The 17145-nt window shown below is 38.7% G+C and overlaps 1 protein-coding gene across 1 annotated transcript in view; it reads left to right on the top strand.

Moving 5' to 3' along the window:
- POLA1 (DNA polymerase alpha 1, catalytic subunit) overlaps positions 1-17145 on the top strand; it is a 247459-nt gene that overhangs the window by 42744 nt on the left and 187570 nt on the right. The window contains exons 14-20 of the mRNA XM_075197823.1: positions 389-443; positions 1742-1896; positions 2117-2263; positions 3471-3560; positions 9860-9976; positions 12970-13145; positions 16342-16471. Coding sequence (XP_075053924.1) covers positions 389-443; positions 1742-1896; positions 2117-2263; positions 3471-3560; positions 9860-9976; positions 12970-13145; positions 16342-16471 — 870 coding nt within the window. The remainder of the gene's footprint in view (positions 1-388; positions 444-1741; positions 1897-2116; positions 2264-3470; positions 3561-9859; positions 9977-12969; positions 13146-16341; positions 16472-17145) is intronic.

Genomic DNA, 17145 nt, shown 5'->3' with positions numbered 1-17145 from the left:
TTGAAGAAGCCTGCAACTATGTATTTCCTTTCTGTAGACCTTGCTGCCTGGATTGTTTTCAACAGGGAAGTCTATAGGCAGCATCCTTCCCTCGTTAAAAAGTAGACTGAGGTCTGGAGAATATTCTTTATGAGAGCTATTTCGCCATGGTGGGGTTCTTGGCTCATTATTTAACTCATCACGAAAAAGGAGGAATTATTTATTAAAGGGAAAAAAAAGTATTGCCAAGGGTGGTGTCTGAATTGAAAAGTTTGCAAGATTTGTCTAATAAGGATCATTAAAATTATTTGAACATGTAAAATGCTCCTTATATTCACATACACCAATCAGCCACTACATTAAAACCATCTGCCTAATACTGTGTAGTTCCCTGTCTTGCTGCCAAAAGATCTCTGACCTCTCCACAAGACCTCTGAAGGTGTACTGTGGTATCTCGTCAAGACGTTAGCAGCAGATCCCTTAAGTCCTGTTGCGAGATGGGGTCTTCATGGCTGGAACTTTTATTTTCCAGTACATCCCACAGATGCCTGATCGGATTGAGATTTGGGGAATTCGGACTCTGTCATGCTCCTCAAACCATTCCTGAACAATTTTTGTGTGGCAGGTTGCATTATCCTGCTGAAAGAGGTCACTGTCATCAGGGAATACCGTTTCTATGAAGTGGTATACTTTGCATCAAAGTTTTGGTACGTGTCAGAGTAACATCCACATAAATGTTAGGACCCAACATTGCTCAGAGCATCACACTGCTCCTTCCGGCATGCCTTCAAATCGTGCATACTGGTGGCATCTCTTTCCCACGTAAATGACGAGCCGCACCAGGCCGTCCACGTGATGTAAAAGTAAAACATGCTTTAACATACCAGCCCACCTTCTTCCACTATTTCATGGTCAAGTTCAGATCAGTCAAGCACAATGGATGTTTCTTGGCTTTAAGCTACAGACAGTTGCTGTAATACCAGCCAGTGCCGGATTAAGGGACCCCGTGCTGAATGTGATGATGGGCCTATTACTTGAACTAGTATAAATATGTATGTGTGTGTGTGTATATATGTATATATATATATATATATATATATATATATATACCTGAATATATATATATATATATATACCTGAATATATAATTATAAAATTAATTATGTTTTTTCAGTGAAATTCACAAACAATAAGATTCCTATTCTGTGACAGAAAAGCAAAATGTGAACAATGCCATAGTCATATGGTTATGTACCAGCAGATACACAGATTATACCTGTTGTGATCATATACGTATATGCACATAACGCACAAAATGTAGCTGCAGATCCCATTTTATAAACCAGTAGTTACACAGATCATAAAGTATCATCATTCTTTATATAGCACCACTTATTATCAGTTATACGACCAGATTGTACTAGCTGTGCTCATATGATTAAGTACCAGTAGGTGCCCATATGAACTGTTGCTAAAAGTGCGCAGTCGCCCTTTCAAATGTTTTTCCAGAACAATAATGAAACTCACTGCTGTGATACACGGCTGGTGTCTGGTGCTGGAACTCAGAGAGTAGTGACAGCCTCACACTTTGTACTCCTGTAGCTCATGGTTTCTGTAAATCAGTCGGGGGTCTTAGTTCGAATGGTGACCAGAATACAATGTGGCTGTGACATCCTATGGTAATTAGATAAGGAAATACTTGTTCAGTTATAGATGATGACACTGTTGTATGATATGTTTACATTTTTATGTATTCTTGTAGAGCTGAACAACCAGCCCATTAGCTGGTGCAAAATTGAAGCAATGGCAGCAACACCGAATCTAGTGAATGTTGTGAAAAATGTGTCCCCACCTCCGGTTGTTGTAATGTCTCTCAGCATGAAGACTGTCCAGAATCCAAAGACTCATCAAAATGAGGTATGCCCAATTCGTTTTTTTGTGTGTGTTCCATGGAGGGTGGCGTTATGAGTCACATGTAATGAAGCAATTACATTTCAGTGCAATTTTATGTAGAATGGTGGTGAGTGAAAATGGTGATGTTTATAAAGGAGGGCTGGTATGATGACTGGCCACAACAACTGTGAGCTACAATGCTGTGGTGTTTTTATAGACCTTTTTTTGCACATTTCTCTTTCAGATAATTGCCCTGGCTGCTCTGGTTCATCACAAATTCCCTCTTGATAAAGCGCCTCCTCAACTCCCTTTTCAAACCCATTTTTGTGTTCTCACCAAGCCCAATGACTGCATTTTTCCATACGATCACAAAGAAGCAGTAAAACGAAAGGTAACAATTTATTTTCCTCATCCCATCCCAATCTTCATAGGCTCTGTTTAGCTGTGCAGTACAAGGATTTCTTTCCGTAATACATTATATTTAGGATATAATAGGATCTTCCTCTCTCACCGTTCCAAATCTGCAGCACCACTTTGCAACTGGCTCCCTGTGTCCTCTAGAATCCAGTTCATGTTACTCACCTTTACCTACAAAGCTGTCAACAACAACCTCTTCATACATCTAAAATCTCATATCAAAATACTCTTCCTCCCGCCCTCTTAGATCTATCTCTGACCTGCTCCTTGTCTTGTCTCTGGTAACCACCTGTCACTCGCATCTACAAGACTTCTCCCATGCTGCTCCCCACTTATGAAATTCCCTACCACAACCCAATGAGGCTTTCCCGGAGCATTCATGTCTTTAGATGGTCTCTAAAAACACTGCTTACTGTATCCCATAATGATATTATTCAAACTAATACACCATCACAGCTGTCCCAATATCCACTCTAAGCCACACTCGCTCCTCATGTTTTAGCTTTGCCTTCTTCCACTTAGGATGTGCCCTGTTACACTTAAAATGTAAGCTCTCTAATGAGCAGGGTCCTTTATACCCTTTGTTTTCATGTCTGCATTTATTTTGTCTACCTGGTATGTCCTTGTTTCATGTATGTCCTGTTTTCCCTACTGTACGGCGCTGTGAGCACTGTGGCTACAATAATAATTCTGTATATATAAAAGAAGTTTGTTTTTATTTGTTGGCAAATATTTTCCACAGCTCTCAAGGGAAAGCTGCCAAATCTTAGTTATTTAGTATCGAAAAGTAAGTAAGTTATTAGACCACAGAGCGACAAATTTTGAAAACATAATTTTTTGGTTGAAAACAATTGTTTGACTGCTGGGAGGAATCCTTGCAACAACATGACATAACGCCAATGCGACAAAACAACAAATCTTAGTTTCTAAATAGCAAATTATTTGGTAAATAGACCAAAAATGCTAATATATAAAAACTGCTACACGTTACAAATTAAACCCATGCAACTCCAGGTGACCCTGCTTGTAATACATATTTGTTCCAAGAGCTGTCTTGTTTTATTTGGTTGTTTTTTGCTAGCTATTCCCTTTGGTTTGTTATGCTGTACTTGGAAAAAACATTTTAGTATAGCAAAATTGACTTAATTTACACATTTTCTGCTTGTTCGTGCTTTTTGCAGAATGCGAACATTGAAATTGCATTAACAGAAAGGACTCTTCTTGGATTTTTCCTTGCAAAAATACACAAAATTGACCCAGATATTATTGTGGTGAGTATAGCTGAAGTGCTTCAGCGCTGAAATTGTTTTGAAAGGTGGGATCATTAGTATGCTTTCCATGGACTTGTACGTTAACCTGAAATAACTTAAATTTTAAGGAAATGTCTATCTTGGATGTCAACTCACCCTAGAGATCGTCCATAACATTTGCCACTGGGACTTAGTAGAATGACTCCTGCAACAACAGTATAGAATTAGAATCATAATGCATATACTAATATAATGCAACATACTTTTATTGTGATGTTTATCCTTTTATCCAATGCAGTATAACATCACATTGCCTTGATAAAGAGACTTATCAAAAATTGTAGTATTATTATTATTATTATTATTATTATTATTATTATTATTATTAACACTATAAAGGTTTTAATCCTCTTTTGGCATCTTTCACAGTTTATTTTCTTACATCTTGGAGTCAAAATGGATTTTCTCAGGAATTCCTGTTACCAATCATTACTGAATAATATAATGTCATGAGTCATAACTATCAGTTTGTATGGGACCAACAATTATCAACTCATTCCACAGGTTCTTAAAATTGTGTATAAACTTTGTCTGGACCACTTTAGGACATTTTAATTAGCCCTAGGTTTCATGTATGACTGCACCATGTTTTCATATAAGAATGGTCTATAATTTCTTCCATCTTTGGCAAGTCTTCTAATTTCTGAAGCAGAGAAGTATGGTAGAGCTACTTTTCTTGGATGGAGTTTAGTGCTAATGTTAGACACTGTTTGGCGCAAGCCTAATGGCAAGATGTTGATTCCTAGTTTCCTTAGACCATAGAATGTTTCGTCACTTGGTATAAGGGTATTTCGCTTTCTTTCTCGCAAACTTTATATAAGGTTGCATATAAATTTTCTTAAACCATATTTTTTGTTCTCCAGTAAAGTGCAGATTTGTGAAATTCCCAGGCTATTACCCCATCGGTAGCCCATCTCTGCCATGAAAGACTGTAAGGGGCATATTCAATTCCGATCCGTGCGTTACCGCGGGAAATGCGCAGTACTGCCGGTAATACGGTACCGCAATAACGCGGATTTTCATAGGGCTGCGAACAAAAATCCACGTTATTGCGGTACCGCGGATTAGGTTCGCGGCCGTTCCTGCGCGATCCCGCGAATCGGGATCGGAATTGAATATGCCCCTAAGTGTCTTGTTGGCCAACAGAACTAGTGCCCTTTTCACAAGCATTTGCTCAGTTTTGGTGGACGACATGTTTTAGACAAATTCACAGATGTGATATATCTATTTCATTCTTATGGACTTGAGAGAGTTTATGGGATGTTTAAGGATTTGAATTTTATATTATTGACTCTTTTTTTTAAAAAAAAAGTCTCAATCTTCAATTTGCTTTGACTGTTCTTTGGACTTCACGATGAAACTCTTGTTTGGAGATGCGATAAACTGTGGGACCTTTCACCGGCAGGTGTAGCAGGGTTTTAAATAAATGTAAACTAATTGTTCACAGACAGACTTTTTAAAGAACACAAAGTGAAATCTAGAGTGTTCCATACCCATAAGGTGATAAAAGACTTCATCTCTAAGGAGTAACAAGCCTTAGACCAAAGTCATCCTAACATGGGGAGACTGAACCGCATGTACTCTTTCCAGGATGATGATATTCTTAGATGGTGTTTGGTACCAAAGGTGGATTCAGCCATAGCCGGCTTATCCTCAAGGACCACTCTCCCATGGGATGATGGGGGACCATTGAAAGACGCCATGGATAGAAGGATGGAGACTTCCTTCAGGAAATGACATATCTCTTCGGGCATAACCCTAAAGTCTGGGATAGCCATGGCTTCGGTAACTAGAGCCCTTAGGTTGTGGGCCAGCACGCTGCATACAGATATCGAAGATAGAATAAATGGATTGTACCTTCTAAAATCCGTAGAAGTTATGCAGAAAAGCATTGATTTCTTGTGTGAAGCTTTGTTGGATATTATTGTGTTCTCTTCCAAGACCATGGCCTCGGCAGTTGTAGCAAGAAGGGCGCTTTGGCTACATCCCTGGGTGGCAGATCACCAATCCTAAAGCCGCCTGACAACGCTTCCATATGAAGGTAGTTTCTTGGTTGCAATCAGGAAGGACTAAGACACATGCAGAGTACACCAGGGAGGCGATCTTATTGGGGTCAGAATTGGGTCATTTCAGCTTGCCAAGCTATTTGTCTCAAAGCTTAGGAGGCAGAATCAATGTCTAAGAAAACTATTTGCCTTTCTCTAGTGAGGTCATAACGGGTCCCTAGCTGGATTAGATGGGCAAGAAGAGTTCCTTTCTGCCAATATATTTTTCTAAAGCACATTTCTCTTTTTCAGCCCTTTGGCTGTGCCGGGACAAGTGGGGGACAGCAAATGGAAAGCAGGCTTTGTCCTCCAAGAAGCCAGCACTGATTCCTTAGGCAATTTTGTTTGCTTGACATGCGTTCAGACCACCCAGCAGTAGCTGTGGTGGGAGCCCATCTGCTTCATGGTCTAGTTTCACTTCAGATTTGTGGGTGGGGGGCTTCATAGATCTGAGGATAGATCATAGATTTCCTTGGAAGAGCACCAGGATCAGTTAAAACACCAGGCTTTGCAAGTCGCCATTCAGAGCTAGCTCATGTCCCAGATTTTCACCCATGTGCCAGCATATTGGCGGAGGACGACCTTCTATTCTATCCTGTTTTTGGTCCAAAATGCAAAACCTGTTTTTTCTGCCAATTTTGAATCTCCGTACTCTTTGGACAGAGTTCAAGATGGGGTCATTAAGATGAATCATCAACTGTATGGAACAGGATATGTTCATGGTTTCCATGGACATCAAGAATGCTTGCTTGCATTTCCCGATCTGGGAGGGCCATGTCTGGTCTCACCATTTCGAATTTCGCTCTTCCCTTTGGTCTGGCCATAACCCCTGAAGTATTCACTAGTATTATTGCGGTCATGACCGTGCATATGACATTCAGGAGGATAATAATCCCTTACTTATACAATTTGTTGGTCAAGACGGAGTCTCTGGCATTGGTTCAAGCACATCTGGAAAAGACACATGGTTGGATTATACAAATAAAACAGATCTCTGTGCTCACTGTTTTGTGTGTAATGAGTATGGATACATATATATCAACTAGTCATATAATACAATGACATAAGATTCAGATAATTAAAATAGAACAAATAGATGTACCAAATATATCTAAATAAACAAAATTTATTGTTCCTGTAAAAGCATATGCACAAAAGACCAACTAAATAAAACCAAGAGGCCTCAAGGGTACAATATATAAATATAAATAAAATATGTAAATGAAAATGCAGTCCTATAAAATCATAAACATATCATGGTCGTATATATACCATGTGTGTATAGAATAATAGCTGAATGGCAATACAATACAATACAATAATAAATCAGATAGAACCAGTCCTGAGTGGAAAGGCAATAATATGCTTGATTGATCAATTCTGGTGTTATTGCACAATGAGGTATAAACCAATAATAGAATCAGGCAGAATAGAGTCAATATAATGCTGATGACAATAATCCCATATTGTAGGGCAAGCGACAAACCAAAGGTAGCAATGTCCGTTGGATTATCAACCATCAGAAATCCAACCTCGTTCCTACCCGGAGGCTGGTTTTTCTGTGTCTTTTGTTAGGTTAGGGCACCTGACCACAAAGAAAGTTCCTTCCAAGGGACAAGATAGACTTGTACACACTGGTAAGGTCTCTATTGGTGAGATAGGCATCTGTCCAATTCACTTTGAAGGGCTTGGGGAAAATTGCCTCGACTTTTGAGGCAGCTAGAACATCTCATTGAATGGCATTTCGGGTAGAACCCTTATTGAAATGGGACAAGTCTAATTTTCATCTGCATACCCAATAGATTTTTTTTGGGTCTTCCGGTGTCTGAGAGAAGACAACTTAAACAAGGGCCGTCCCTTTGCTATAAGGTACTGGACAACTTTGAGTCTTCGAGGATGGGAGGTGGTAGTAGTTCACCGGTTACAGTGTCAAACATCCCCAGTAGTTATCCCTGAACACTTCTCTTGTGGGGAAATCCCATAACGGCTCAGTCAGACAACGCCACTGCAGTGCCATACATCAGCGATCTGGGAGGCACAAGGAGTTCCCTTGCAATGATAAACCACCAGGACCATTCGCTGGGCAGAACAAAATGTTCTGACAGTATTAGCTGTGTTTATTCAAGGGGTGGAGAACTGTCTGGAAGAGTGTCTCTGCAGCATTAGTAAGAATTATCTTTCAATCTGGACATCTTTCAGCAGATTGTGGACAGATGGGGTCAGGCAGACAGAGATGTCTGCCTGATGTATGTGCTGGTAGGGGCACCGCAGTGGCCAAGGTGTGGTACACTGACATTCTTAGAATATTGGTTGACCCACTGCAGCGTCTTCCTCTAAGGAAGCATCTGCTAACCCAGGGATCGCACTCAGGCCCAGAAATTCTGTTTCAGCCAGAAATTTTCATAGGGTCTGGAAGATCCCTTGATGTGGTGATAAGTTCTCAATAACTACTTTTCAGTTGGCCCACTTATTAATGTTCCTACAGGATGTTTTGAATAATGGTCTTAAACTTGGTTTGGTCAAGGTTTGGATTTCTGTGCTTGGTTTTCTTTCAAACGAGACCAGTGGGTAAATGTATTAAGCTGCAAGTTTCCGGCGTGTTTGAAAAGTGGAAATTATTTATTTAGTACATTCTACAATATAAGTAGAATCTGGTTGCTATAGGCAACATCTTCACTTTTCAACCCACCAGAAACTCGCAGCTTGATACATTTACCCCGAGCACTTTTACCAGAGGTGTAGACCAGCTTATTTATAGGGCATGATTCATTTCAGACCACCAATCCTCCTTTAGTCCCTTAGGACATGAATTTAGTGCTGAAGGCTTCACAATAGTCTCATTTTGAATCACTGGAATATGCCCATTTGCATTTTCTCAAATGGAAGAACCTTTGACCACTTCCACAGGACAGGGGGAGTTGGAAATGGGGTCTCTTTTTAGCGGTTCTACCCTTTTAATTTTTCATAAGGAGAGGTCTGTTGTATGAAACAATCTGTTCAGCCTTACGTGGTTTTCAGGTTTCACTTAAATCAAGATGTTGTGAATCCGGCATTGGGTCAAAATCAGACTATAGAGAAAGATGGTCTCTTCACTTGCTGTATGTAGTCAAGGTATTAAAGATATTTCAGTGGAACACTTGAGTGTATTAACACCGATCTGTTGGTCCTGTAGGATGCCTTTTTTTTTTTAGAGAGAGTTTTGAAGGCGTCGCAGACTACAGCTAGGTTGATCACTTTCGTGCTTTAGTGAGTGCACACCATGACTGAGTGTACACACACCCTAAGGGGTTGCTTTCGGATGTTTCCATGCTTCCAGTTTCCTCCAATTGGATGAGTGAGAAAACATATTTTTATACTTGCACTAAATCTTTTATTCTTAAATCATTGGGGACACTTGGCACCTAACCTTTTTTCTGTTTTTGTATGCTCTCATTCTGTTGTAAAAGTTTTTTGTGTGACTATGTTTTCTCACTTGGTTCATTCTCTCTGGTACTGTACTGTTCTTTGGTTAGAAAAATGAGTTACTGGCAGGATGAGTACATAGGAGTGGGAGGAGCTTAAAAAGCTTTCAGATTTATAAAATGCCTAATAAAGGTTGTGTATGCCCATGGTCCCAGAGTCCGCCAATGAATGTAGAGAAAAGGATTTTATGTATGTATAAATATCCAGTTTTCATTCCATGATGTAAGAAAATAAAATGTCAAAAGTGCTATATAATGTATTTTGTGAACTAATATAGGTTACCATGCTTTTTTTTTGTTCTTGATAAAATGTGAAACCTTGTATGCGGAGAAGCACTTACTAATGTTTGAAGCAAAATTAGAATTCCAGAGATGCATCTGTTTTTAAAGGTTGATAGAATTAAATATGTTTTTAATATGCTTTTATTTTAATGTATTTATTTATTTTACTCTTGTGAGTTCTTATTGTTTTTTATGTTGTGGTTGGACATATCCATGTTGTCAAAACTACTAACAGTCGCCCAACTCCCAAATGCCAAATTTTCCCCTTTTTGCTTATAATGAACTCCTTTTTGAAGTGCTTATTCTGGTATTCAGCTATAGCCTGGCTCCTATGCATAGTGTTCTACCCCTGGTAACTTGGCAGAGATTACACTACGAGTGCTAGTGTAATGCTGTTTATGGGAGCTCCCAACATGCTTACACATATATGTATGAATGTAACACTAAGACTGCCGTTTTGCATTTCTCACAGGGTCATGATATCTATGGTTTTGATCTTGAAGTATTATTACAGAGGATTAATTTTTGTAAAGTTCCATTTTGGTCCAAGATTGGCAGGCTTAGACGGTCAGCTATGCCAAAGCTTGGGGTAAGTGTTTTTTTTTTCTCTCTAGACTTTGTCTAGTAATGTGCTATAATATTGTGCAATCCACCAAATATTTTTTATGTGCGGTTTGTAAAATCAAGTCTCAAGTAGCAGAGCATATAGGTAGAATTTAAATTCACAGTTGGTCTCTCTAAAATTGTGCATTCTGTTTATTATAGTTATTTGTGTTAATAGAACTATGAATTGAAAAATATGTATCACTTAGAGTGAGCATATATCGAAATATGATTTGTTGCTTTTTATGTATTGTATTTAATGCCTTTTCTATCTTAAATAGTTCTCTCGTAGCAGTATGTTTTGTAGTAGTTAATCACTGCATTTTGACACTAGCTCCAACATTTTCTTTATGAAGAATAAAAATTTCTCTTATATCCTATGGGGGACACAGATGATGGGTATAGAGAAACCAGGCTGTAGTTTTGCAATTTTGCGAATTCTGAAACACCGCCCACTTCTACATTCCCCTCCGTGTAGGTAACTCCATTTGTTTCCGATTGCTCTCAGGAGTAGGGTGCTTTTTGATTTCCGTTGCGGCCAGCAGCCTCATGTCAAGAGTGGGATGTCAATTGTGGGCTGAAGAAGAATCCTTTCGTTGAAGAACTAAAATAAAACAAAACAAAACTGCTAAAATTGTCAGTGTTGGTCTGTTCCTTTGAGAACTGTTGCCAAGTCTGTTTTTATATATCTTCTATGGATCTGATGCACAGTGTTTAAAAAAGATTAGGTATTGTGTGCATCCTTTCCAGAAATTTAACTTTTTAGATATGAGTTCAGTGGAGCTAGACAGTTATTTTCTGTCAATCAATATATCAAAGTGCGTGGTCCCAGGTTACTGTCCTTTCACACTGCAAGTAAAGCAAGAGGATACACCTAATGGGGACAGTCCTCCCTCTGCCCTTTGGGTCAGCACCGGCTTTCCTAGATACCCAGTGAGACACAGGGCTCTACTGGAAGCTATTTGCACATTAATTATGACGGTTGTCATCCAAGTGTCGACAGACCAAAAGAAAATGGTGGCCTACCCGACTTTTGGCTTAGTCCAAATGTCATGTGAATCCTTTTAGCACAATTTGAAGCTCAAGACTGAACACACAGATTAGAGTGGACAGGTTCAAGGTGGAATTTGTAAAATCGGTCATTACCAGCCTGGAACTCATGATATCCATGGATATCCAAAACGCTTAATTCCATGTTCTGGTCTGGTAAGGCCATCAATGTCTTCTGAAATCACAATCCAGTCTTACCGTTTAAAATTTCAGACTTTACCTTTCAGTCTTGGCGAAAGACCGAGGGTGTTCATGAAGATCATGGTGGTCATGGGTGCTCTTCTGGGATCTAAAGAGGATGGCAATCATTCCTTGTCTGGATGATCTCTTGAACAAGTTGGGGTCGCACCTTTGCATCATACTCATGGGTGGATCATCAACGATCAGAAATCCAATCTAGCTCCAACCCAGAGACTAGTCGGCTGTTCGACTGCTGAAAGCAGTGGGTGTCCTTGCCTTAAGATGAGATACATTTGTTGCACAGATTATTAAAGTCTCTCTCAGCTCTCAAGTTGATGTTCATTTGGCCATGACAGTCCTGTAAAAGGTGATCTCGTCCTTCGGGACTGTGCAGTCTTATTTTAGTGTGTCCCAGATTGATTTTATGACAAAATGAAACTAATTTCACATTTATTTGACCTGCCATTTGATCAGTCTCCAAAGACACTTAATTCACTTCTTTGATAGCTCAGAGTTTACAGCCTCAAAAAGAACTGAATCTTTGTTAATTGGACCACAAGAACTAAGAGTGGTGCTACAAGCTCTAGTCAGAAGACATCTTCTGTTGTGGTGTAATCCTTTAAATACAGTCAGTCAATGAACTTGATATGATTCTTGAGTTTAGGGAAACTGGTGGGCATCATATGAGAACCTAGAGATCATCAAAGAGGTTAGTCTGCTTTTATGCAAACAATTGCAAGATGGATTTTTTTTTAGTGATTTGACATGTTTTCATTGGGATAGGGAAACCTGCTGCCTCACGGTAGAGAAGAATTTTGTACCAGATCTGACAGTGCCTTCTGGACGGTACAGCATGGAGCCTCAACCGTCTTGTACTCAGTTTATATGTTTACTAAGTTTTATCATTTTAATGCTTTTCCATCAAAACATACTAGTGTACCCACCAATGTGAGCAGCATTGTAAAGTCCCATAGTCAATGTCCCCTATATGAAGCAAGAGAAAATGTGTTTTTTGTACTTGCTTTAAACTCTTTTCTCTGAATCCATTGTGGGGACCCTGCACACCCACCCTTTATGATCTCGTTCTCCTGGGTAGAGTGAATTTGTTTTTGGGAATGTTGTTTCTCTCTCCGTTCTTTCCTCTATTCTCTCCTGTGAGGCTTGGTTAGAAAAATAACAGTTCCCTGCAGGGATGGGATATAGAAGGGGGAGGAGTTTCAGACTTGGTGAAGAACATTTAAAGTGCCAAACTTCTGCCTGGACCCTCTTTACCCATTGTCAGTGCCCACCAATGGATTCAGTGAAAAGGATTTAACCAAGTACGAAAATCCTGTGTTAATAGAGCTATGAATTGAAAATGATGTATGATTTAGAAATATAATTTTTGCTTTTTATGTATAGTAGTTTAATGCCTTGCTAGCTTAAATAGTTCTGTCATAGCAGTATGTTTTGGGGTAGTTAATCACTGCATTTGGAGACTAGCTCCAAGTTTTTATTTATGAAGAATAAATGGACAGACAATATGTATAGACAATAGGTTATTCATAAGTCATGTTACTTGAATTCTGTAATGTTAAAGATTAGCTCTTCACCCAGTAATCACTTTCTAAACATACTATACTGTACTCTAGGTTGTCAAGTTCTAAAACACACTATTTTGCCTTGTTTGCATAAAAAAAGTCTCCTTATGTTTGTTTTATTTTATTTTTAAATTGTGTTTCCTGTACCTTATTTATTTTTATGCTGTAGGGCCGCAGTGGATTTGCTGAGAAAAATGCCGCTTGTGGGCGCTTAATCTGTGACATTGAGATTTCTGCAAAGGAGCTGATCCGCTGCAAAAGCTATAATTTGTCAGAACTGGTTCATCATATACTAAAAACTGAACGCATTATGATTCCACCAGAAAATTTTCGCAATGCATACAGGTACTTTAATGACTTAAAGGAAAGTAGTGCTTCATGATTTTAGAGGACATTTTTAAAGCTTGTTTACAGCATTATCAGCAGTTGGTTAAACCATAAATACCTTGATTATATGACCTATTAATGCAAATTTTATATTGTTTTTACTTGTAATAGAATTTTTTACAAACCTAATTGAATAATATACTATCATATTATGTGAGTCTAGGCTGTCCAATAGTCTTTGTGGCCCCTCAATTGCTTCAGAATTTCACCTCTGACCCCATCCATATGCCACTCAAACCAATCCCCCTTCCCAGGTAGTGAGTGATTTTGAAATTAAAATGTGGTTCTTCAGGCAAATATTTGTAAGGCAGGGAGGATGACAGAATATTTCTTCACTTACACCGATCAGCCACAACAATAAAACCACCTGCCTAATATTGTATAGTTCCCCTTTCAGCCGCCTGACATGTTCAGGCATGGACTCCCCAAGACTTCTGAAGGAGTCCTATTGTATCTGCCACCAAGATGTTAGCAGCAGATCGTTTAAGTTCTGTAAGTTGCGAGGTAGTGCCTCCATGCCTCGACTTGAATTTTTAGCACATCCCACAGATGCTCGATTGTATTGAGATCTGGGGAATTTGGAGGCCAAGTCAACACCTTTAATCTCTGTCATGTTTCTCAAACCAATCCTGAACAATTTTTGCAGTGTGGCGGGGCGCATTATCCTACTGAAAGAGGCCACTGCCATCAAGGAATACTATTGCCAAAAAGGTGTGTACTTGGTCTTCAACAATGTTGAGGTAAGCGGTACGTGTCAAAGTAACATCCACATAAATGCCAGGACCCAAGGTTTTCCAGCAGAACATTGGCAGGAGCATCACACTGCCATAGTGCATCCTGATTTCATCTCTTCTCCAGGCAAACGACGCATGATGTAAAAGAAAAACATGATTCATCAGACCGACCAGGAGACCTCCTTCCATTGCTCCATTTTCCAGTTCTGGCATTCAAGAACACATTTTAGGCACTGTGGACGGTGGGCAGGGGTCAGCAGGGGCACTGACCGGTATGCAGCCTGCATAGCCGCAGACTGGTCAAACATAGCCAGCATTAACTTTTTCAGAAATTTGTCCTACAATATCTGTCCTGTGGGATTGGACCAGACGGGCTAGTCCTCGCTCCCCATGTGCATCCATGAGCCTTGAGTGCCCTCTCTGTTGTCTGTTCACCTGTTGTCCTTCCTTGCACCACTTTTGGTAGATACTAATCGCTGCATACCAGGAATATGCCATAAAAACCTGCTGGTTGGAAACGCTCTAACCCAGTCTTCTAGCAATCACAATATGGCCCTTGGCAAAGTTGCTCAGATCCTTACGCTTGCCCATTTTTCCTGGTTTCACCGCATCAACTTCAAGAACTGACCACTTGCTGCCTAATATATCCTGTTCCTTGACAGATGCCATTCTAACGAGATAATGTTATTCACTTCACTTGTCAGTTCACTTCATTTGTGGTCTTAATGCTATGGCTAATCGGTGTATACAGTGTTTTCTCCCCAAAATTTTGCCACTTGGCACTAGAAATTAGGTGTGTGAGGGCAGTTGCAATACTATGAACACACACTACTGGATGTAGGGCTCACATAGTGCCTGTTCTTATAGGAGAAACAATGGTTTATCCTATTCTAATAGGACTCTGTTGGGCTTCAAGGGCAAGTAAGAACAGTCGGGTGGAGTAGCCGGGAAATAGGTGCTAGAGAGAACACATGATGTATGTTTACAGTATACATCACATAGCTTAGTTTTGAAGCATTTTTTTTTTTTTTTTTTTTTATAATAAATGGAACATTATTTTAATTTCTTGAGAACACCCAAAATATTCAATTTAACCAATAGAGTGCACTTCTGCTTCTAACCTTGGATAAGTAATATAAGATACATTGAATATAAAAATTGCCTTTACTATATAAAATACATGCTGACAAGTGTATATTCAGCTCAGTGACCTGACCAATCTAGAAAACAACAACCTTTTTAATGGAAGAGTCTGCTTTTGCATTGAAAATAATGCATGGGGAAATATTTAAATGGTAGATCACTTTGGCTTTTTTCGAACATGACAGACTGAGAGCTTCTTTAAATGTAAGAGCTGTGTATTCCATTATAAAAGATTGGTCTGGACATGAACTAAATACATCCTGGAATTGCTCTTACATTGCATACGAATTTCAAGATTTTGTCAACTTGTGTTTATTTAACCTCTGCAAATTCAAGGTAATTTTTTTTTCATCCTTTTTTTCAACATGGTATTTCAAATTTAAAAAATTGTTTGAAAAGGTATTCCTTTGCCATACTAATTTTTTTTTTGTTCTGTTATTGATGTTTTGTAAGCGTGTGAGCTGGGCCTTCTTGCCTCTTTGTCTGTATGTATTACCCAGTATCGTTTTATTAGTGTGTTTTGTTCCCAAATGTAAAGCGCTACTGAATTTGCTGGCGCTATATAAGTAAATGATGATGTCCTGTTGAGTACTGATCAGAGTAATCTGGTATAAAAATGATGTTGTATTTATACACAACATTACTGCATTTTTCTTGAAACATGTTGATTTTTCAATTTATCTGAATGGTGGAATATGGATGTAGAAGTAATGAGCTAGTCTGTCAAATCTAATAGACTGCCCTGGGTATACAGATCTGCTAATCATGTATTTTTCTTCTTCTATGGATTTGATACTATAAACCTACAGTGTTTAAGATAATGTTTGCGTCTTAATTCATGCATACATCGTAGCTAATCCTAATGCTGCCATGCAGCATGTGAATTTTATTTTTTGAGTTTTAAATGGAAATTTTAGTAACCCAACATGTGTTCTGTTTGCTATTTGATTTATGTGACACAATGAGTGTTGTAAACCAACCTTTTGCATTGGGCAAGTCCAAATACAGGTTGACACTTTAAAATTGGTGCTTTGGGTGGAAACTTCTATTATAAGAGTTTATTGTGGGTCACTAAATTAGTGGATGAGAGTATAAAGCTCTCTACTCTCATCCTTACATTTTGTATCTGCTATGCTAATCGGATAAAGAAAAAATATTTGTTTTCTCTCTACATCTCTCATGAAGAGATGATTAGTCACATTTGTGACATTACCCTTACTACATTTTTTTTTTTTTATTTTAATTACATTTTGAGAATGTCTCTGTTGTACCCACAGTGATTCTTCACAACTTCTCTACATGTTAGAGAACACCTGGACAGATGCCAGATTCATCCTGCAGATCATGTGTGAACTGAATGTTCTCCCCTTGGCCTTACAGATTACCAATATTGCAGGAAATGTTATGGTAATTATTCTATTGTATCTGTAACACATTGTATCAGTTTATTTGTGGATGGAATTCACACAACTTTTGCACTTCATGGAACTTTGCTACAGTTTTTAAAAGAAAACCAAAAAAAAAAACCTGTAACAAAATATGTAGTTGTGTGAAGTACTGTTTGTCATTGGTATGTATGTCAAACTTGAGTTTGGCCGTTTCTTGTGTCTTTGGATCAGCACTCTTGAGGTTCTGGAATTGGCGCATTACCATGGTGTATCCAAAGAGGGCTGTCCTCGTTGAGTAAATCTAGATTTACATTTTCCCACAAAAAAATCTTTTTTAATTTAAAATTCCTATTCTAGATGTCATACTTGCAATTTTGAAAACAGTTACTTATGAGTAAAACATGATATATAAATAAATTTTATTTTTATTTTCTGTACAGAAACTTTAAAACAAATTATAGCGAGTGCATTTTAGTTTTAGCAATAGTCCTACATGTAGTAATCTCAGCCAGCCAACATGCACAACCATGTTGTACCTCAAAATAGTTTGAAGTCTGTCTTGTCTTTCAATCTAGTCGAAATCTTTCATGTTTTATCTTTCCCTTTCTATCCAGTGAGTGGATCAAATTTAGCTTGAAATTTCTAATGACTAGAAATGATCTAGTTTCATAGCATGTCGCTCCTACTGAATCA

Source organism: Mixophyes fleayi, chromosome 2 (genome assembly GCF_038048845.1).
Source record: "Mixophyes fleayi isolate aMixFle1 chromosome 2, aMixFle1.hap1, whole genome shotgun sequence".
NCBI classification, from domain to species: Eukaryota; Metazoa; Chordata; class Amphibia; order Anura; family Limnodynastidae; genus Mixophyes; species Mixophyes fleayi.
This window is presented reverse-complemented; position numbering and strand designations above follow the sequence as displayed.